Raw genomic sequence first — 22401 nt, 5'->3', positions numbered from 1 at the left:
AACGTGTGAATTATATTATATCAGTTTTATGAAACAATTCAAAGAAAAGATCCAAATAAAATTATTTTAAAAATTAGAGATTCAAATGAAATAATTCAGAGATAAAAAAAATTTAAGATTATAAGTGAAATTTATTTCCCAAAAATTTGTTATTAATAAATATAAAAAAAATTATTAAAAACCAAAAAATAATTATTATTATTTAAAAATTTAAGGAGATAAAGGCAAATTTTAGTGATCACATGGTTTAAGACTAAACTTATGAGCTCAATAAATACAAGCACTAGTACTACATAAGATTGGCAAGCTGGAATAAATGAGAATTTGTCATGCATTAAGGTTAAAGGAATTAAATGTTTTAATCATATTTATAGCTATATAATTGATGAGGCAAATGGTTCCAAGAAAGAGAGGAAGGTGGGGCAAAAGGTGAAGAAAACACAAATGGAATTCAATTGCTTAGCTTGATTGATTTTCTTTATAAAGGTAGCCAAAAGTAAAATTCTTTCTGGTTTCTTTAAGAGTGGGCTATGCTTTGTCATATAAAGGCAAACCCCCCATTCATCCTACCTTTTTTTCTCATTCATTCATTCATATCATCTTCCAAACATATTCCTCCACTACAAAGTATCACCCACACATGTGTTTCGCACATCGTTTTAGTAAAAACTTAACTGTCATCAGATTTAATATCAATTGACATTTTATGTCCATGTGATATCATCGTTATTAGACTTAATATCCATTAACATTTTATACTCACATAACATATGATTTAATACGTTAACGTGATTCACGCTATATGTCACGTTGATAAAAAATGTGAGTTAGTATCAAGTGTCATATGTCACGTTGATAAAAAATGTAAGCTAGTATTAAGTTTGACGACGGAGAAAACAATACATGCAAATGCAAAAGGAAATTAACAGCAGAAAATAGTAGTACCATTGTATTTTCCATCACGTCATTTTGCCCAATTAACTGCATAACCTTTAGAAATATGGACTGCTAATTGCTCAGACACATGTCTTGCACAAGTAGCCCGCTAGGTTTCAAAAAGAATATACCAAAAAAAAAAATGAAAAATGAAAAATGAAAAAGAAACAAGTAAAGCATCCTTCCCTCTTTCATATAATCCAATGCTTTTCACTGCTTAAACAACAAAAAGAAATCTCCATCAATGTCTGCTTTTCACTGCTTACACAACAAAAAGAGAACCCCATCAGTTTCTGCTTTTTCTTTACCTTTATGGAACCACAAGAGAGTATTTTGGTGTCCACTATGGGATGAGGAGTGACACATTGACACCCATATCCATCATGTATCATCAATGATTTGTTACTATCATTGATGCAATTCTCATTGCCATGCAATCTGGCTACCAGTTCAACCAATGTCATTTGATAAGGAAAATAAAGATACAAATCATTAAAGATAAGCAAACTATCAAATTGTGCATAAAAGTCATAATCATCAATTGTCATCCTGATGGGATAATCATGCCAGTGTTCACAGCATATTAGTGTTAGAAGGCAGGGTGCATAGGGGACTATGCTACGAAACATTCTGAAAGAGTTGTATGACCTCATGGAGGAAGATAATCAAAACATTTCCTTATTAGTTGTCACACTAATTGATCAATCAGCAAAATTTATATACACCAACAAAAGAGTGGGGGATAGAAAGAGGGACTGAAAGCGCAGATGGTGCAAAACGAAAATTTCCACCCCTTTCCCCTCCAAAAGAAAAAAAGGGAATAAGAAGGAAAAAAATACAAGGCTTACATTATATAAGTGGCATTGTCCTCTCAATATGGTACATAAAATAACCCTGCATCAGATTTTTGATCTCTTGTTGTGTCAAAGGTGATCAAATTAATCGATAAAAGATGAGGCTCAATCTGGTAATCTTAAACGGTTGAATAGCACAAGGAAACTTTGCTCAGGGACAATGTAAAGGAAACCGAGATCAGCACCTTTGACATAGGGTCCAATGCCCTACATATGGCCATGCACAGGGATTATTATTATTATTATTTACTTCAACAAAAATATAGTTTGAAAATTAACAAATATAATTTGAGTTGCAAGTTGCATCATATTAGTACAAAGTCCTGAATAATTTTGTTACCTTGCCATTGAGTTGGAGAAGCTCACCATCAACCCAACGTGGATTGCGGAAACTAAATTCTGCTATTCTTCCCTGACCTTTGTAACATGCAACCTGAATTATAGAGTTTTTGTGATCAATTGGAAGTCTCAAAAGTCCAAATTAATGTAACCAGTAAGAGGGTCCAACTGAGGTCCCTTACTACGCAATTTATTTGAATGAGATGTGTGAAGATATTTTAGGCAAAATCTACACCAAAGGCAACATTTGACATATATTATTCGTGTTGGAACACAATATATTAGATAGGTATTGCTTCTCACAATGCAACCAAAGGAAAAAAATTGAAGAATTCAATAACTGAGCACAGGCCTTAGTCTGTATGAGTGTGGAAATTGGGTTACTTAAAGTCCAACAGATAGACAAGTTTAATAAAATAATTTCTACATAAGATGTTCCTTGTAGTGGATATAGGATAACAATTTCTTTCATATCATACAAATGTAAAGTCCCCTTGAATACAATATTAATCTTGCAGGTTTTCTGCATTCATATCATAATGAATTGAGACTTCTCAGTTACTAGGATTTGCTTGTTTTCGTACTGCCAAAATCACAGGCAAAGAGTTGTCCAAGTAACGTGCTTTAGATATTGGTTGAAACATATAAACCATCCAAAAGAGAGAGAATGAAAGTGAGCAATTACCACTCCTAACTCATCTGGATACATCCCACGGTTGGGGAGGCGACTCTCCCTACCAATTTTGGCACGAAAAGTAACCTAAAGATGTAAAAGGTGCATTAGTTACCACAAGTCTGTTCCGTTAACTGAATATATAAAATTAATACATGCTCACATGATAAAAATAACCAGGACAACTATCAAAAGATTTATTTAACAACGAATAAAACGAAAACCTGGCCAGCAGGAACATTGAGATCTCCAGTAAGCTTCACAGCTTCAACATATTCAAAGAACTCAACATCTGAAGTCTCATCATCTGCATCATTCCAGCGGCCATATTTACGCCTCAGTTGAACTATCTCAGTTCCATAAGGACCAAATGCACCAACATAGAGGCCTACACTTCAATCAGCTGGTATCAGTCAATGTGCTTGCTATGTGGAGAACAAAAAGAAAGAGACACTATGAGAATACCCACCCTCAAATGGGTCTAAATTGCCATTATCACTGCTAATTCGATTAAAATTTGTATACTCAGATAGCCTGCTTCGTCTCCGTGCCTGACTAACAGCAAGTTTGACAATTTCACGCACGTCTCTAGAAACCTAAAATAAAGTTAGCAGTCAGTCATCTAATCATCAAACTCAGTTATTAAAAGTCAAACTATAACCAAATTTGGAGCTTCCACAACGTCCATTATTTAAGAAAAATATATGAGAATCCAAAATCAGCAAACATTTCTGATTTGGGACACAGTGGTGATAAAGCAGCCGGTCAAACCTTTAGTTACAGTCAATACTATATAACTTAAATAAGTTTTAAGGCCTACAGAAGGAAGTGGTTTTCTGGCTTTTATATGATGAACAAGTTTTGGGAATCAAACATATGGTAGTGCTTCACGTATATTATGCTTATCTCACTAAAAGAACCTTAACATAACACCAATGAGAATAATGTCAGTATAAGATTGACATCCCAATCTTAATTATGGAAACTCATTGGTTTAATGCTAAATCTCACCTTTGAAGAAACTTTATCTGAACTCCATAATGCCTTGGCAACATCTGGAGGCATAAGCTCAGAAACACCTTGAGCTGCTATAGCAGCTATTTTCACCTTGGATGCTTTACTTTCTCCATTGTCATTATCTGAACTCCTCTTGGGAACATGTAGCAGAAAAGAATCTCTCTCCAAGTCCTTAATATCAGCTGGAAGACGAACATACTCATCCTTAGTAGGAGTGTCCTCATTATTATGTACAAGCCCACCAATAAAAAGCTTCATATCCAAATCCTTGCCATCTTCTGCCGGATTGTTACCCTCTCCCAGAGCAACTCCATCAGGTTGAATCTCTTCCAAATCATCAGTGTCATCTTCAGAATTCTCAGTTGATCCTGTTTTCTCATCATCTTCTTGCATCAACTGCTTCACAGAATCATTATCCATTACTTCCTCAGAAACATCAACATTCATGACTTTGACTTTCAGTCCTGGAATTTTATTTTTAAGAAAATTTATCACACTTTTTATCCCTTCCTCAGTTGCTCCCTCAATATTTATTCCCTTCTCATCACTTCTTTCTGCCTTGGCTTCGTTCCCCTGAACATCTATAACAGATGCATTCTCAACTTCAGGAGTGGATGGGTTTTTTGTGGGCTTGGAAGGCGAGCTTGTACTATTCATTGAACTTCCTTTTGCACGCTGCAAATAAACTACCTGCCAACAGATGCCATGTCAGAAGCATCTTCCATAAATTGTATCAGAAGGCTTTAGAGCTCTTGGTAGAAAAACATATCACACTCCTTTAAGAGACGCTGGGAGACGAACATATATTCTGAATGCAGAAACAAGCTTAAAGATGTTTAAAATGAAAATATTATGTGATAATTTTACACAGGAATAACATTACATGTCTAAGAATAGGCCATGTATCCAGAGAGATACTCTGATTAACCAAAAAATTTAATCCAGAATTTCTAGACTCAACAGGATGTCAAACCAGGATAAGAATGTCCGACTGCAGCCAGACCCAGATATACAGAACAAACACCAGAAGCTGTTTCCTGATTGGAAGCAGAGAAAGTAACATGCAACACTGCACTAACTCAAAGCAAGTCAGATGTGGTATTTGTGGAAAAACAGGCATGCGAGCAGAATACCCAAGGAAGCCCCAATTCAGTTGCAGACAGCATTAGATAGGTACTTATGAACAGAATATTCGATCATGACTAAGGAACTGAAATTGATGAATATGCTCCTGCTTACATGGAATAAAACAAGTTTAAGGGCATATCAGCCTCTGCAGCAGACATTCATTCATTTGTCTAAATCAGTTGCCCAAACATATTTCATGGACTACAACTCTAAAGGTCCTTGAGTCACTGTTTTGCCAAATGATACCAACTCTTATCAACCAACACAGATGCATATTCAAAGTAAACACACCATATGAGCCATTACAAAGAATCTTTAAGGTACAGTACTACTTCACCTGCATAAGATATGTTTCTTCATCTTCTTTAACCACAAAAATCTCAAATAGTGGTGTTCCAGGTGATGCACTAACTAACTGCCTGCACACAAACAGTAGTTAATAATAATCAATTATTTTACATACAACAAGCATAAATCATAGCCAGAAAGATTTTTCTCACCTTGGACTGTAACTCCTAGCAACAAATCTACCTACTCCGGGTGTTATGCGCACTAGTCTACCAAATGGATCATCAGAGTCCTTTGAGTAACCTACCCACCAGCCCACCTGCCCAATGGAAATAACATAAATTTAAATAAAACCAAATAGGAAAAGAAAGAGAAAGAGAGATCCTCTAAAGGTCTGCTTTCCTGGGCTGCTACCAGTCCTATGTGATTGTGCCAAGTTACACAACATTTTAGCAATCAACAGACCATGCAATTCATTGCATCCATAACCAAGAAATTTCGTCCTTATGGAATCTACTAAGAAGCTAAAAGATACATAGTAACAAACCATGTAACTAGTCAATAGAGATTTATATGACCTGACCTTCAAATTTTCTATCTTTTTCAAGTGTCCTATTCTTTTAGGTAATCATTACCAAAAAGTGGGAGCATTGAACTTTTTGTAATTATGCAAGAGTCCTGGATTAACAAATGCTCATTATTCCCTGCTAGTCATTTATAATATTACCAGCATCCACTTTTACAGATGCAAAATTTGGCAATGTATTTTAAGATTTTCATTTCAGTCATCGCTTGATTTAAATATCAAAAGCGAACACTATTCCAACAGTTATATGATCTTGCAAGTTATCATTATGTGTTCATTCATAAAATACTTTTTCAAAAACCTACACAAGTCCAACCTTTGGGTTCACCAGTCTAAAGTTAATCTAACGTTTAAAGCAGTGCACTAGTAACCAGAAAGGAAGATCCTTTTAAAAAAACAATAGTAATACTTGAACACCAGACCAGCTATGCCAGTAAAGTGTTACTTGGCCATTTTCAATGGATGCTATTCACCAGAAGGAACACTGTCCAAGATAAGAGTTAGTAGCAACCAAGGAAATTACCAGTCCACTTCCTGTATGTCTAGACAACCATGAAGCATCATGGTACCGCTCTTCATCTATTGCACTCTGCAGATAAACAACAGATTAGATCAAAGGCCAAAGCAGAACGCATGCACTCCATGTGGTTTATCCTAGAGGCTCTTACAAGCTCTAACCTTCAATTGAGACATGATTTCAGCTACACTGTCCTTTGAAGCAACCTCTGCAATAGCCAGCTTTAACTTTGCAGCTTCTTGAAAGTCTTCCTTCTCAATTGCATCTTCAAGTTGGAACTACAAGGTAGAGCATTCAATCAGGAAAGAGAAGAAAAGGATTCAATAGAGATAGATATGTATAGATAGATGTATATATGCAAGCTATCAATTTCTCATTCTGTGATGTTTAGAAGTACTTAATGGCACAATATATACATAAGGGCACAAATTAAACAAGAAACAACCAAATCGAGACTAGAGAGAGAAACATGAAATGGGTGGTTAAAAATGGAAACTTTAATTGACTAACAAGTACGGATTTTCAACAAATTGAAAACCCAGATAGAAAACACGTAGAAGCAAAGGGAAAGAATTCAAAAGGAGTTACCTTGAGAACAGAAGCATAACTCTCAGCCTGTTCAATCTCAGAGAAATGGCGGCTCCATCGATTCCAATCCCATTCAGAAGAAGAACTGCTGCTATTACTGTTGCTGGGATTGTTGCAACAGCACCGCAAAGAAGAGGCTTTGGTGTGGTGCCTGAAAAAAGGCCTGTTTTGAGCAGAAGCAAAACTCCAATTCCAACCCAAAACAAAGCAGGAATTGGATGATTTCTTGGCTGAGAAATCTATATAACAAAAGGGTTTCAGCTGAGGCATAGAGATTGATTGCCCGACACCACATACATGGTTGGTCACTATCATCTTTCTCTTCTCAAATGGAAAGGGTGTCTCTCCCTCTCTGTGAATTTGTTTTTTTAGTTTTGGTTTGGTGGGTTTCAAGTTTCAACTGTGTTGTTATGTATTGATGGATAGAATAGGCAGATAACAGAACTTTGGAGGGAGGGGAGGTCTCATTCGGATATATCCGGACCCATTCGATATGTAAGGATCCATGTGAATTTCATGGCTTTACATGTATCTGGATTTTATCCTTTTCTTTTTGGGCTGTTGCTAGGTACTCCTTGTCTCATTGGTTTTTAAAATGCATTTTAAGGTCAATATATTGCCATCTTACCCAAGCCCTAAACAATTCACTTTACTAATGCAAAATGAGGTGGGATTAGGAAAGCCAAAAATGGTCTCTTTCAAGGCAGTTTTACCAACATCTAGTTTAGGCTTTAGCTACCTCAAGCTAATTCCATGGTGGGGCAAGGCTTCCATCCCCATCATCCCTGTTGAAAACATTCTACAACCACAAAATCACCAAGTGCCACTTTCCAACACCATAGATTCACATGTCAACAATCTTAACTCTTTAATTGGACAAGTGTAATAGATTTGGTTTTGTTAGATAAACCCCTGGAGGAGGAGAAAGCAGTCAGGCATCTCATTTGTTATTTCAAAAGTAAAAACAACAAACATCCTTGCTAAGGTGGGGCAGGCCTTCCCTGTAAGCATGGACATTTTTTTCATTATAAGATGGGACATGGCATTTGGTTCCAATATCATCATAATCAACAACTTTTGCATCAGAGAATTTGATATACTCATAGGTCAACGTATGAAATCGTTCGTTACAGTAAGCAACCAGTGCAAGTGTTTAGCAATGGCCATGGACAAACATCATCACCTACCCTCTTCCGGCTAGAGGTTAGAAAAATTTAGCAAAAATCGTCAGGGAGAATCCAAGAAAAAAGCTCAGTGTTGTGGTGGTGTGGAGTGACCACCAAGCCCTCCTGGTACAGTTTCTGTGCCTGTAGAATCCTGAGCTGCCACATTCAAACCTCCATTCTCAGCAGTTTCTATAGCAACATCTGCATCATTGGGTGCCCCGGCATTTTCTGTTCGGACTGGACGGAGCAAACCTTGCAATCTCAGTAAATAGCTCTGGCTGGGAGGCTGAGTTCTCACATATTGGGTTGTCGTTACTACACTAGCAGATGAACGTTCAGAGTCAGCACTTCGGAGGTTGGATAAGGCACTGAGGTCAAGATTTGGGAACACAGAGCATCGGCATCGAGGGCACTTCACGTTCAGTCTAAGCCACTCGTCAATGCATTCTACATGAAAATTGTGTGCACAAGGCAAACCACGAACCTGCGCCGCTCCATGTTACAAACTCAGGCTCATATGCCACAACAAAATGTACAATTTTTATTTTGGACAACAACAACATGTACAATTTAATATGTTTTCAGACCATCAAAAGAAATATTTGCAAGCACCTTCAGATGTAAATCATGGAAAGCTTCTTATCATAGTATTAGATGCATTAGTTTTTTTTTTTTCTATACAACCTGTGTCAATTGCTCATATGCCACAACAAAAATGTACAATTTAATATGTTTTCAGACTATTAAAAGAAATATTTGCATGCACAATTTCAGATGTGATATCATGGAAAGCTTCCCATCATAGTATTATATGTATTAGTTTTTTGTTTTCTATATGATCTGTGTCAATCGCATTGCTTTTAAAAATGTTATAAGCCAGGCCAGGATTTGCAAGCTGGGGGGTATTGAGTACAGATTTCTGATCCAATGAACATAATGGATTTAACATCAATATAAATTGCCTGTACAGAGCCAAAATGTACAAAGTACAAATCCAACTCACTTCTTATTGATGGATAATACCCATTTAGGCTCTGTTTGCTGATGATTTTGCTATTTGCCTTTTGTTTTCTATTTATTTTTTATTTTTTTGCTTTTTCCTTTCTATTCATTTTTTGCTAAAAAGGCAATAAGAAAAAAGTAAAAAGCAAAAACATCAACCAAACAGAGACTTATTTAAACAGAGAAAGCTTTCCTTTACCAAAAGCAGAAATCTAAAGTATGAAAATTAATATAATATAAATGGAAGGCCTTAAATGAAGAACACGAGTTCACCTATAAGGTTTTACCTCATTCCCGACATGGAACTCTTCTAAGCAGATTGGACATTCACTGCAATCAGTTGGAACAGCCTTCAACCTGAATTTTGGAAGTTCTTGAATGAGTGCCTCCACTGCTTCTCTCTAAGCAAAGACCACATAAAAACGAGAAAAAAAATCAGGAAGTAGAGGCTGTAAAGCATAATATACCGTGAAAGTCACATCAAGACAGGCTGGATGAAAAGGATAGTGTCTTACCACAGAAAATTTATAATAAGTACTGGAATATAGCAAAATGACACACAACAAGCAAGACAATCATAAAACTTATTCAAAGATCAGTCACTGGAAACCTTTTGCTTTGACATTTAAAATGTGAGTGTTCTTTTAGAGGGGTAGGGGTGTGTGGAAGGGAGTTGTAGTTTCCTACATTTGACTAATTATCAGTGTTGTTGCCCATTTCCTTAAATATAGATTAAGCCCTGAAGTTCATTTAAACTGCTTCTACATTGTAAGTTTGGATGGTCAATAATGTGAAAACCTATGAGAGGGACTTCAGCCTCACCTTTCCTAGGTAATTATAATATAATTCGAACAACAAAAATTGTAAAATAAAGGAAACCATCAATGTGGTTCATCATAACTAAGCACCAACCTGAGCTGGAGTCAAATAAAGTCCAGGATGGTATGATGCTGTATCTTGGCCCATGCCTCTCATCTCTTGACCTGCAGCTTCAAATGCCCAATCTGGTACTCGAACCATGTCCACCAAAACCTGGAATTAATTAAGTGTTAAGCTCAGGAGCCATCCTACTGAAGTGGTAGCTAATATGGAAATAATATTTCCCTGAACGCTAATAACAGACAATAGCTTGCTCATGTTTTACATAGTCAAGAAATTGAATTACAATTAGAAACTAAACAAAACAAAGGGGAGAAGAAGACAAACACAAAGGAACAATACAAACAAAAGACAAAACCTGCATCTCTTAAGCTTTAAGAGATATGTTATGAGTGAAACCCTTTTAGGTCCTCATATTCAATGGGGAGGTGGTCAGCACAAAAGATGTCTTACATCACTACAATATCAAAGAAGCTATAAAGGATGTCAGGCACTGAGGAAAGTGAAGTGACTCAGCATTAAGTTGCATTACCTTCTATAATAGTCAATATTCTTGTGTGCTCACATATTAGACATTAGATTTCTACTCAAAGATAGATATAATATTATTCTTTGGAACAACAAAACAAAAATTCCAGTCAAGCTTCCTAAAACAATCTCCATGAAGATTGGAAAGAAAACAAAATGAAAATTAATCTTTAGCACAAAACCTCAGCAATCATTTACATCATAACAACCCCACCACCACCACCACCACACGCTCACACACAAGAACCACTCTATATACTCAAATCTAAACAAGTTAATCTCCCTTTTGTTTCTCTAAGCTCATTAACCTTTCCTTGATACATTTCTCCCATAGAGAAGTATATTTTATCATTTCAATATAAACAACACACTTTGCACATGTTATATTTCCATGAGACTTTCAAATAAGTATTATGTCATAAATAGCAGAATTTCAAAGAAATAACCAAGACAAAGTTTGCTGGATACACAACTCTAGATATATTTAGCAAGAGATTCCAGAACTCACCCCATATTCCGAAATAGGAATCCCCTGCTGAGCACGCAATAGATGTGCTTGTCTCCGTGTCATCCACTGCAGAAGATGAATTTCATGAAAAGTGATAAGAACATAGCAGTCAAAAGCAAATAGCAACATTTTAGATGCTCTAGGTATGCATCAAGGACACATAACATAAAGTAAAGAAGCAGAAATAAAAGAAAGCCCTTCGTTGTGAGTCCGTGACAGACATCAAGGTCATTGAGGAATTGAATGACACTCCACTAGTAGTATAGCTAGCATGACTAACCTTTCCCATAGACATACAAGCAATGCAGAGCAGTCCACAGTAACTGAAAAGCAGCCAAATCAGGAAACCATATTTCTGACCTTCTTCTGGCAACTGCATGTATTAAGAACATTACCTCCAGCAGTAAGATAGCTTGCACAAGACAATGATCCTGACAACTGTGAAAGCATAAAACACTTACACAGTTCCTTGCACTGGTGAACCATAGAGTGCCAATTATAGTCCAAGCCCAAAGAAATGGATAAAGTAGCAGAGATAGAATTGAAAGAACCACTATTCTTCCACAAAAACGAGCATACCTCTGCTGCCATCCTAAATCCCTAGAAAGAAATGAAGTCCAAGAAAAGAGAACTGCCAGTCAAGTTAAAATCAGCTACTAAAAAAATACTTTTGAAACACAAAGCTTCTAAGTAGGAAAAAGCTCAAGCAACTATTATAGAAGAAAGAATTGCAAGTAATCGCAACTGACAATCAAACAGTACCATGGGAAGAAATAGACTTTTAAATGTATATTTTCCTGGCTAATTGACATTCTAGTACATAAGTTGAGTGGCATGACAGCACAACCATACAATTAAAAAGCAATAATTTCCGCTTCAAGAAGATTAAGTCTTAGGCCCACGATCAAATTCTGTCACTTAAACTTCTCAAATAGTAAAAGATAAAAGTTCTTACAAACCCATTCCAGCAGCAAGTCCATTATCTACAAACATCAACAGACGAAAAACGAACACAGTTGTGTAATCGACCTGAAAGAATAGTCATTAAGTTACCAGTTTAGAACAAAGTTTCCCTATATCAAGAAAATCTGAAAGGAATCAACTTTTCAATCCGCAGAAGCTTCTCAAAACCTTAAAAAAAACTCACCACAATCCATTTATGCAACGGGTATGTACAAAGATGATAACGCTTCCAGTTGATTGCAACAATGATTCTAGTGGATAACAATTGTCAAAGAACAAACATTTTTCAAATAACCCTCAGTCCTCAGTTCGAAAGTTCATAATCTCAAAAGAAAAGGAAAGAAAAAACCCCCAAGATTCAGTTTCTTTCTCTTTCCTCCATTTTCCTAGCAACCAAACAGTACTAAGACAAAGATCAAGCTAACAAATGATAATCTTTTTTTACATAAATGTGCAAAACTAGCAAGAAAATCAAAAACCCAAATTCCAAATCATGAAAAATTAAAAGAAAAACGAAATCCCAAATTGAAAACAAAAAAAAAAAAAAGGATACACACTTGTCGCCAGCATAGATAAGAAGAACCCATCATACCTGCAACAAAAGAAAGCCAAAAAAAGCATTAATAAAAACCCCCTTTTTTGTACTTCATAGATAAATGAAATACAACTTAAAGAAATGAAGAACAAACCACTTGAAATCGACGCCTCTAATAGCCATAGAAGAAGAAGAACAAGGGGGAGGGAGTGGCGGAATTTAGAGAAAGTTAACAACCGCAACAGCAGCAAAACTCCATAGATCGAATCTTCATTTAGAAGACACAAAAAAAGAAACATAAATGGATGGAAATCGAACAAGAATAATATTCCCGTACGACGATTATCTTGCTTTGGTTGTTACTTAATTAAATGTACCAAAACTACTCTCAGATTAAAGAGAAACTAAAACTATTTTGGTGAACGGGGTAGCCTTCAGAGGAGTTGGAAGTAAACGGAACGGAGACCGTAATTGATCCGAGGTGGGAAAAAAATTAAATTAATTTCCTTTTAATTTAATTAATTAATTAACTATAGTAATAATTATTTTTGGACGGTGGAGAGTGGTGACACGTGTGATGTTTCGGTGACGTGGTCGGTTCTGGTTCGCTTAAATTAGGTAGGAATTTTTTGTGTTGATCGGATAGGGTCTTCCCTCCAATCAACTTCTCTTTCTTTTCTTTTCTAATATTTTAATTATATTATACAATTTTTTTTAAATAAATTGTGTTTCAATGTGTTAGAACTATTTAAAAATTATTTTTGAGTAAAAAAAATTTACACTCGAACTTGATTCAATCCATTTTATTATTATTAATTAATAGTATATATTTAATTTTATTCATTTAAATTTTATGTGAATATATTTAAAGAAAACTCAATATTATATCATAAAATTGAATATTATGATTATTATCATATTTAGAATTAAAAGAAATTTTAGATTAAATCATAAAATAATTGAGTTTATATAAGTATATAAATCACGAACTCATATTTTTAATCTAAAAGATATATATAATATGTGGTGAAAAATTCATGTTTATATATTAAAGATCCACCCTATTTACTACTAGTGTGCGATTCATAACATTTTACTCAATCTAATTGTGTAATACCTCCCGTTAGAGTGACTTTTTATTGATAAAAAAAAGAAACTCTTACACTAATCCGAGTCTACTTGATCTTTATATTATGCAAGATGATGCAGCAGACCGCTTGCATTACAGGACTTAAATCTCTCTGATGATGATGATGATTTTGTAAGTAATCCGACACAAAAAGCATTACTCAATTAAAAAGAAATGTCTTTTTAAGTTCCGAAACCTTTTGAGAAGTGGCGATGGTAAATCATTTTATCCACCGTACCAAACCCACCATCGATCCATGCATTGGGAGACAGACACACAAACTTTTCTTGGTAAGGGATATGATTACGGGCCATATCCGAGAAGCCAGATTGACATAAAAGGCTAAGAACCAATCACATCTTTTGTGATTTTGCAAAGATTCCACAGACACACAAATGTTGATGATTGGACCAACAATGGGGGAATAAGGTGGATTATCTAGTCAGGGAAAGTTTCCCCAGAATTCGATTTGAATCAGTACTCCTGCATGACACCACAGAAAAACTAAACAGTGGCGAAACAAGAATCATCAGCTGGGCAAGAATGAACACGATCTGTTGCCTGGAAGGAGGCTAATTGCAGCTGCCTGGACTGCAGTTATCTGGTTTTGTTAGACCAGGTTTTTTCTTTGAAAACAAAGATTCCTGGAGGTGGAGGGCAATAACAAGTGCATTTGTTTATGATGCCCTGAAAGATATTGAAAACGAAATCTACCAAAAAAAAAAGCAGATCCTGACAAAAATAGGCGGGTGGATTATGATGTTGAAGAAGATAAACTATAATGAATACAGAAAGGGCAAGTAATCAGCAGCAGATACCTTTCTTCTGTGTACCTTAGACTTTGTAATGAAATAATGCTATATCAGTTACAATTGGGGGGGTTTAAACATTTATACACAGCGGATGCAGGTTGCTTGTAGGTAGGAATGCTACTGGGGTCAACATATCTTACTTCTCCAGGGGCAAAAGAAAGATCTCTGTGCCTGAAAATTAGGAGGAAAAACAAACAAGAATTTAGGTGATTAGTGGTTTTTCTAATTTTTCTTTGTTGAACAGGATCAGACATCAGATATAGTAACTTTTTACTAGTTTGATGTAGTTAAACACAGTTGAATTTAAGACGAACATTGAATCTAAAACCAATTGGTGAAAGATGAAAAGGTTCAAGATACCCCCAATTTAACGGACGTGAGATTTAAAGATCTTTTGAAGACAACTAGATTACCTTCGAAGGTCAAGTCCCACTAAACCAGCTTGTAATATCGTCAAATTGTCAGAATCTGGAGAGACTATAATTACAGTGTCTTCAGAGTACTGAGTCTCTAGGATAGACATGAGTTGTGTCACACGAACAAACACATCAGCCACACTCTCATTTGGGGTTCCATCATCTATAGGAGGTGGCTTGATTGTAGAAGAAATGCTATCCGATTCATACACCTGGACCATTTTCAAACAGCCAATAAACCATTGTCAACTCACAATAGCTCAGGCATCTAAAGGATCAAAAACAGTAGAATCCTAGTTTATTGCATGATTTCTTACAAGGAAAATATATACACAGATTGAACAGAAATTACTCTTAACAAAACACGTTACATACCAAATGGCTACAATGTAAAGAAAGAGATCTTACTTCTGAAACAGCTTCCAGTTTCTTGCCTTCATATGCTCCCAGTCCACGAGCATCAAGGAAGCTGTACTCTGGAACTATATAACTGCAACAGAATCAAAATTGTTTGGAACAATATATCAACATAAACTAAACTTCAAATCTGCTGTGAAATAGCAAAATAATCTCAAAAAGTCATCCAAGATCATACACAATCAATAGAATAAATAAAGCATAAAATCAACACACGCATAAAAATACAAGAAATTTACATGGTTTGGTGTTTTGATGTCTTACAAAACGACAGAGTCAACAACAAAATTTGCCTTTGTCAAGAAAAGTTGCATTTGTTCCCAGTTAATTATTGAAGAATCCATTAAAATATGCACTGTTAATTTACCTACGACTGACTCCATTAACAGCAGCAATGATCTCAGCAGCCTGGTAAGCTCTCTGAGTAATTGAAGGCCAAATCCAGCAGTTATTTTCACAGGCCCCCATTGCCCTCAACTCCAAAGCAGCCCTCACTGTCTGCTTCTTCCCCTTCTCTGATAATCCACTATCAACAGATGTTTTTGCAACTGGATTGGTGTTGATTATTCCGAAGCTCTCAAACTCAGACTCGCCAGCCCTTACCAGAAAGTACCTTCACACATAGCCCAACAATTAAACACAAATCCAAAGGAGAAAGTACCCACAACAACCACGTTTCACACCATTTGTTTGCTAAGAAGAAGTCAGTCACACATTCTTTTATTCACATCATATATCTACCCACATAGAGCTAAACCTTAACTCAGCTAAATTTGAACATAGAACATGATTAAGATAGTGAAAATATGTTAAATTTATTGTTGAATTACCAATTATCTTACTAAAAACTTACTAATTAAATTAATAGAAAAAGACCCAAATTTCACATTCAAGTTTTAAGATACCCTGGTCTTCACTTGTGCCGTAGAAGAATGGCACAAGCAAAAAGGATTTACATAATATATATCATCAACACATATTATCAAATACTATATATTATCAGCATTTTGACACCCAAAGGAACAAAATCCTTCCATGAAATGTACTAGTACCAATTATATGCAGCTTAATTGAGGCTAAACCCAATTCATTTATTCACTTACTGATTTACATTCTCTCTTCAATTTCATCAATCCTGTTGGTGAAGGGGGTTGTTACCTGTTGCTGAGGCGAGGTGGGGGCATCTGAAGAAGGCCACGGGCACTGGCAACTGGAACTGACACTGAAGTAGATAAGGAGAGGGTGAGGGAAGTCAGAAGCAAGTTGCGGCGGTTGATTGGTTGGCAGGAAACGTGGAGGTTAGGCGTTTGAGGAGTTGATGTTGGTGGTGGAAGCGGAGGAGATACGGAGGCAGTCGTTATTGTCTGCATGTTTTGGCGGGGTTTCCAGGTTAACTTCCGAAGGCCCCTTTCCTCTTTAACTAGAAGTCTTCATTCCTGCTGTGTGGGGCCTACACTTAGATTTTTTTTTTCCTTTTCTTGCTTCTTTAACTTTTTCTTTTGATTTTTCTTACATTTGTGTGACAATTTTCAAATAAAAAAATTACTTACAACTATATATAAAGCAATCGAGAATGACTCTGTAAATACGATTAATTAAAAATTGTCATTAAATTAATTTTTTTTAAGTATTTAAATAATTAAAACAGAAATGTTAACATATACAAAGCGAAAGATTATTATTTAATCATACTCTTACATCGTGATTATTATACGTACAATACTAATTAAAATGAGTGTTTATAAACATTGTCAGCAGACTAATTTTTTAAATTAATTTTAACAAATGCTTATAAACACCATTAGCAAACCCTAATCAAAATGAGTGTACCTAGTCAAGAGAAGCAAGTCTTTGGGGTTAATTTAAACCCAAAATTAGGAACCCCCAATGCCCAAATCTCTAGCTTCATAAAAATTTTGGTAAATCACAACATAATCTGCATTAATGTGATATCTGTAACAAATTTACAGAACTTTGTCGTTTTATGATTCAATGGCACAACTTCTTTAGGTGAATGAAATAAATTCTAGTACTTGGAAAACAATCAATTATGTAAGGTAAAGTTTAATTATGAGATCACCTAGAATCAAAGACATAATTAATATTTCTTCGAGATTCGAATTTTTCCTCTATACTTAGTCGTTCGCCACCAAGATTAATTAGTTCAACTTATGCTTATTAATTAGATGATTACCATTATATGATAGGATATGAATTAATGAGTAAATTTTTATTTTATTGAATATTATCTCGTCTTATGTTACATGAATATATTTCTATAGCAATATAATAATTCATTTTTCATATAAGATGTCTAGTATAAATATAATATTAATAAACATTAGTTTTCGCATTAAAATTTCACTTTTTGCTATCATCTCAATATAATTTAAACTCGTAATATTCGATTATTATATATTTTTAAATAAAATTTTGAAATTTCGATGAAGTTTATTTATTTATTTTATAAAAGTAGTAATTAACAATGATAGATGTGGGGCATTTGGGTTGTGGTAAAGTCAAAAGAGAAGCATCTTTAACTTTTTAAAGTACTCCAAAAGAAGGCATAGAAATCATCAAAACAACTGAACATTTTCTTCATGATCTCGGCATGCCAGAGCTGCAATTTATAAATAAATAAATAGTATTTATGTATATTAATATATATTATAATTCTAATCACAGGCAGCAAACCCATGATTTTGTAAATTATGTGTCCTAATGAAACAACAACTTGCCACCCATTTTTGGGTATTGGTGTAGTGTTGTCCTATTTGAATTTGTTCACTCTCTGTTGCTTTTTTTTTTTTTTAATGGAGGAGGCAGGTATTGAGACAAGAAAATATGGGATCCTTGTAAAAGAAAACCATCTCATCTTCCCACTAAACGAGTTAGTCTAAAGAGGTCTAGATGTCCTAACCCTAACTCTCTTTTTATGATACTCTTTGGTCCCTAAACCCTAAACTAATAGGCCACCACTTTCTTCTTACCCTAATTGAGATTTTTTATTTCAATTATGATAGAGGAAAAGAGTTAAAAACTTCAAAATTTAGGTTAACAGAACAATTAAGAGTTTTTTTTTTAAATCGGAGGAATGGGATTTGAATTTTACTTTTTAAGTAGGGAATCTCGGGTGTAAATTTGTCAGTCTAATAAATATTTTTTTACGGTCTCTTTTTTTATTTTAAAAAAATCAATTTAATGACAAATTTTCTTTTGAATGTCCGTATGCATAGAATCCTGTTTTAACTGGTCCATATGCAATTAAGTTTGTCTCCCCATCATTTTCCACTGTTATTTCCTTGGAAAGAAGGAAGGTCAAATTAAAGACAAGAACGTGCAATGTAGGCTCAAGTTGATTTAATTTATGTATTGAATTGATGGGTATATGTAGATGTCCATTTTTTTCCCAAGATGAAAAAAAAATGTGTAGAAAAACAAATAATCAAATACAAATCATGATATTCTTTTATTACAATAGTTCCTAAACTAATATATATCATAATACATCAAGAATAGATAGACATTTTGCATATAATACATCTCTTAACTTGTCAACTTCATTGATTTAATAGGTGTAAGTAAGTGTGATTTTTTTTCCCCAAGATGAAAGAAATGTGGAGAAAACAACTAATCGAGTACAAATCATGATAATTTTTTTCTTGAAATCATTCCTAAACCAATAATTATCTAAACAAATCAAGAATAGATAGACAGTTTGCAAATAAGAAATCTCTTGAACTTGTGAAGTTCATTGTTTGAATCTCAAATGCTAAGCTCTTCCGGGGGAAAAGATGAGTGACTGCTAAATTCTTTCAAGCTTTTAGCTTCTTTATATCTTGTCATCGTTCTTTTCCTTTTAACCCTCCCGTTCAAACTAATATCTATATGTTTGGTCAGCCCGACCAGCTTTATTGTCCTAAAGTAAAACCTATCACAAAAAAGAAAGAGAAAATTAAGGCAAAGATAGGGAGAAAGGGGAAGGGAAGCCCCTGCCGGTTATATATTCTCCACACAGACCACTGTCTCTTCCCACCGGCTCGTATTGGAATTGAGAACAAAAAAACAACATGAAGATCTTCTTTCTATTCTTGTTCCTGTCTCTCTCATCTTCCAATGTAAGAAAAGCTAGAAATTCCCCCGATTTTGTTTTTGCTATAATATTTTTCTTTACATTAATGTGGAGTTGGTTTTTTTTTTTTCTATTTTCAGGTGGTGCAAGTTTATTCTACAGGCACAGGGAAGAAGAGCAAGGAGAGCCCATTTACAGCGAGAGCCTCCCTGATTCGTTACTGGAACAAGCAGATTTCCAATAATCTTCCAAAGCCGCCATTTCTTATCTCCAAAGCTTCTCCATTGAACGCCATTGACTTGGCGAAGCTCACCAAACTCGCCTCTCAAAAGTCTTTGTCTTCCCATATTGAATCTTTCTGTTCATTAGCCAATCTCTTCTGTTTACTTGAGGATTCCTCGGAACCTGACGCTGTCGGCAAGCGTGACCAGGATGCAAACTTCGCTGTCTATTCCAGCAAAAGCTTTACAGGTTATGGCACGTCAAGGCTCGGAGGGGTTGACTCGTTTAAGAACTACTCGGATGAGTTAAATACTCCCAACGAATCGTTCAAGAAATACAGCAGGGGCTCAAACGGCCACAGAGAAGAGTTCACAAGCTATGCCAAGGACGCCAATGTTGTTACTGACAACTTCACCAACTATGGCACCAGCGCCACGGGCGGCTCTGGCGGGTTCAATAACTATCAGGAACGAGTTAACGTGCCAAACCTCCGATTCACCACGTATGACTCGGATGGCAACAACCATAAGCTCTCTTTCACAAGCTATAGCGGCGAGACAAACTCAGGGTCGGAAGCATTCGTTAGCTATGGCAAGAACGGCAATGCAGTTCCAGCTGAGTTCACTAGCTATAGTGATAATGCAAACACCATCGGGTCGAGTTTTACAGGGTATGGGGAGCTGGGGAACGCACCAAACAGCTCGTTTAAAGCCTACGGTGACTCAGGTAACAATCCCCATAACAACTTTAAAAGCTATGATTTGGCTGCTAACGCGGGGACCAATAGCTTCACTAGCTACCGAGATTCTGCCAATGTTGGAGATGATTCTTTTCAATCTTACGCAAGGAATTCAAATTCCGGGAAAGTAAATTTTGCAAATTATGGGAAATCATTCAATGTTGGAAATGATACATTCAAAGAGTATGGGAAAGGTTCCACCGGTTCAACCTCGATCGGGTTCAAAATTTATGGTCTGGACCGTTCGTTCAAAGATTATGCCAAAAAGGGTGTCACGTTCGCCGGGTATACGAACTCAAGCTCTAGAGAAATAGCTTCTTCACGTAGCAGTGGCGTTTCTGTAAATAGATGGGTTGAGCCGGGTAAATTCTTCAGGGAGTCCATGTTGAAGCAGGGGAATGTCATGGTGATGCCCGACATCAGAGATAAAATGCCCAAAAGGTCGTTTTTGCCCCGCGGGGTTTTGTCAAAATTACCATTTTCAACCTCTGAATTGCCCAGCCTTAGGGAAATCTTTGGAGCACCTGACAATTCAACCATGGAGCTCGTGCTTATCAACGCGCTGGCTGAATGCGAGAGGCCCCCGAGCCAAGGTGAGACCAAACGGTGCGTCGGGTCGGTGGAGGACATGATTGACTTCGCCACATTGGTCTTGGGCCACAATGTTGCGGTCAGAACAACAAAAAATGTGGAGGGGTCAAAGCAAGAGATCATGTTAGGAAAAATTAAAGGAATCAACGGTGGGAAGGTGACGAAATCAGTGTCTTGCCATCAGAGTTTGTACCCGTACCTACTCTATTATTGCCATTCAGTGCCCGAAGTCAGGGTTTATGAGGCTGAAATTCTTGATGTCAAAAGCAAAGACAAGATTAATCACGGTGTTGCCATTTGTCATCTTGACACTTCAACTTGGAGCCCGAGCCATGGGGCCTTTGTGGCACTGGGGTCAAGCCCTGGGCGGATTGAAGTCTGCCATTGGATCTTTCAGAATGACATGACTTGGACAATAGCTAATTGAAAGACAAAATTTCTTGGTTTTGTTCATTGGTGGAAATACTATTTATATGCATTTTTCTCCCTTCTAATATCTATGTATTGCTGTAACCTATGAAGTTCTTGGTTGGTTCAGTAAATGAAATTACCGTACCAAACCTCAAATCAAAGCATAAAAGCCTAACTACTACCATAAAGTGCAGTTATTTACTGTCTATGGACCTCGAGTAATGGCAGCAGGAAACAAAACTGTTATTTCCCAGATACCTACATTTATGACATTTGTCTCTCTTTGATGGTAAGAGTAAAATAACATTTGGTGTATATTGTTATAATTTAAGGAATGATCTTGTTAAATCTTTCTGCTACCTTGGTTTGTTTTGTTTCTACTTCTTACCCATGGTCTTTACCATGTTAAGATTTAATCTGTCAGTTTTTCTCACAGAGAAAAGTTTTAAGGCCTGTTGAAAATTTTATGATTATTTATTCATTGATTTATTGCGGGCAAACTGAAGAATCCTGGGAGGTGCAAAGATGTACCCTTTTGATTATACAGTTGAAAGGACAGAGTGTAGAACTAGAACATAACATTGATTCGGACAAAGATATCCAACAAAAGTAAGATTCCAGTTTCCACTGCCAAAAGATGGACAGTTAAAGGCTGGATTTAGACTGAACAAAATCCTTGGCTGGGAGGTGGGGGGGAAGGGATGGGGACTTTGCTCTCAGGCTGGCCTGTGTTAAATGCTAAACATTCTCCAGTCCATCCATCCATGGCCATTGGCCAAATTTGTGTGCCGATTCCTGACTCAGCATGATGAATAGTGAAAAGGGTTTGCTTAGCTGCTGATAAAGGTGCGCGTGTTGTTTCCAACTGATGATGCACTCAAAAGAGACAGCCAGACAGCATCAATTTCCACTTGCAAGCTTTCAGCTTTGTGTGTTGCCCAAGAAAAGGACAAAAACATGCACCATCAAAGTGCTGCTTGCTACTTCCTCAATCTCCCTTGATGCTCTTTTGAGTTTTTGATGATGGCGTAACTGCACAAGCATTGAGCATTACTCCTACAAAGGCTGCAGATTCAGTGCAAGGA

General features: G+C 36.1%; 4 protein-coding genes across 6 annotated transcripts; 1 reads left to right on the top strand and 3 right to left on the bottom strand.

Moving 5' to 3' along the window:
- Positions 937-7419, bottom strand: LOC18603891 (protein EXECUTER 2, chloroplastic). 2 transcript variants are annotated; one of them, XR_001927237.1, is made up of 12 exons: positions 6927-7419; positions 6500-6616; positions 6345-6410; positions 5448-5554; positions 5285-5366; positions 3814-4509; positions 3272-3398; positions 3027-3190; positions 2815-2889; positions 2131-2223; positions 1245-1997; positions 937-1149 (listed from the first exon to the last, which is right to left on the bottom strand). XR_001927237.1 is itself a non-coding variant. In XM_018118229.1 (11 exons), exons 1-11 carry the CDS (start codon positions 7239-7241, stop codon positions 1896-1898), a joined length of 1944 nt encoding a protein of 647 aa, XP_017973718.1. In that variant the 5' UTR covers positions 7242-7419; the 3' UTR covers positions 937-1895. The 2 variants fall into 2 exon arrangements, 1 of the variants encoding a protein (XP_017973718.1); XM_018118229.1 differs by having other exon boundaries at positions 937-1997.
- LOC18603890 (E3 ubiquitin-protein ligase SIS3) lies at positions 7985-12970 on the bottom strand. Of its 2 annotated transcripts, none has more exons than XM_007036129.2 (10): positions 12662-12970; positions 12526-12564; positions 12157-12223; positions 11969-12038; positions 11471-11601; positions 11290-11382; positions 11010-11075; positions 10007-10126; positions 9382-9495; positions 7985-8576 (listed from the first exon to the last, which is right to left on the bottom strand). In XM_007036129.2, exons 1-10 carry the CDS (start codon positions 12688-12690, stop codon positions 8178-8180), a joined length of 1128 nt encoding a protein of 375 aa, XP_007036191.2. In that variant the 5' UTR covers positions 12691-12970; the 3' UTR covers positions 7985-8177. The 2 variants fall into 2 exon arrangements, with proteins under 2 accessions (XP_007036191.2, XP_017973848.1); XM_018118359.1 differs by having other exon boundaries at positions 11471-11609; positions 11965-12038; positions 12662-12969.
- On the bottom strand, positions 13782-16717 carry LOC18603889. The gene is made up of 5 exons (XM_018116789.1): positions 16440-16717; positions 15649-15894; positions 15273-15354; positions 14862-15076; positions 13782-14619 (listed from the first exon to the last, which is right to left on the bottom strand). The coding sequence occupies exons 1-5, from the start codon at positions 16649-16651 to the stop codon at positions 14499-14501; spliced, it is 876 nt and encodes a 291-aa protein (XP_017972278.1). The 5' UTR covers positions 16652-16717; the 3' UTR covers positions 13782-14498.
- On the top strand, positions 18994-21609 carry LOC18603888 (polygalacturonase 1 beta-like protein 3). The gene is made up of 2 exons (XM_007036125.2): positions 18994-19399; positions 19494-21609. The coding sequence occupies exons 1-2, from the start codon at positions 19352-19354 to the stop codon at positions 21330-21332; spliced, it is 1887 nt and encodes a 628-aa protein (XP_007036187.2). The 5' UTR covers positions 18994-19351; the 3' UTR covers positions 21333-21609.

The sequence above is a fragment of the Theobroma cacao genome, chromosome 3, assembly GCF_000208745.1.
Source record: "Theobroma cacao cultivar B97-61/B2 chromosome 3, Criollo_cocoa_genome_V2, whole genome shotgun sequence".
NCBI lineage: Eukaryota > Viridiplantae > Streptophyta > Magnoliopsida > Malvales > Malvaceae > Theobroma > Theobroma cacao.
Note: the sequence above shows the minus strand (reverse complement) of the source record. Positions and strands in the feature narration are given on the sequence as shown.

Excerpts from the sequence above, each read along its gene's own strand:
- LOC18603890 (XM_018118359.1), bottom strand. The coding sequence starts at position 12,690 with ATGGCTATTAGAGGCGTCGATTTCAAGTG. Across the intron at positions 12,565-12,661 it reads AGAGGCGTCGATTTCAAGTG|GTATGATGGGTTCTTCTTAT; the intron begins GTTTGTTCTTCA and ends CTTTTGTTGCAG. Across the intron at positions 11,076-11,289 it reads CTTGTATGTCTATGGGAAAG|TGGATGACACGGAGACAAGC; the intron begins GTTAGTCATGCT and ends CATCTTCTGCAG.
- LOC18603891 (XM_018118229.1), bottom strand. The coding sequence starts at position 7,241 with ATGATAGTGACCAACCATGTATGTGGTGTCGGGCAATCAATCTCTATG. Across the intron at positions 6,617-6,926 it reads GTTATGCTTCTGTTCTCAAG|TTCCAACTTGAAGATGCAAT; the intron begins GTAACTCCTTTT and ends TCTACCTTGTAG. Across the intron at positions 2,890-3,026 it reads TCAATGTTCCTGCTGGCCAG|GTTACTTTTCGTGCCAAAAT; the intron begins GTTTTCGTTTTA and ends TTACATCTTTAG.
- LOC18603889 (XM_018116789.1), bottom strand. The coding sequence starts at position 16,651 with ATGCAGACAATAACGACTGCCTCCGTATCTCCTCCGCTTCCACCACCA. Across the intron at positions 15,895-16,439 it reads CCACCTCGCCTCAGCAACAG|GTACTTTCTGGTAAGGGCTG; the intron begins GTAACAACCCCC and ends CTATGTGTGAAG. Across the intron at positions 14,620-14,861 it reads GTGGGACTTGACCTTCGAAG|GCACAGAGATCTTTCTTTTG; the intron begins GTAATCTAGTTG and ends CCTAATTTTCAG.
- LOC18603888 (XM_007036125.2), top strand. The coding sequence starts at position 19,352 with ATGAAGATCTTCTTTCTATTCTTGTTCCTGTCTCTCTCATCTTCCAAT. Across the intron at positions 19,400-19,493 it reads TGTCTCTCTCATCTTCCAAT|GTGGTGCAAGTTTATTCTAC; the intron begins GTAAGAAAAGCT and ends TTCTATTTTCAG.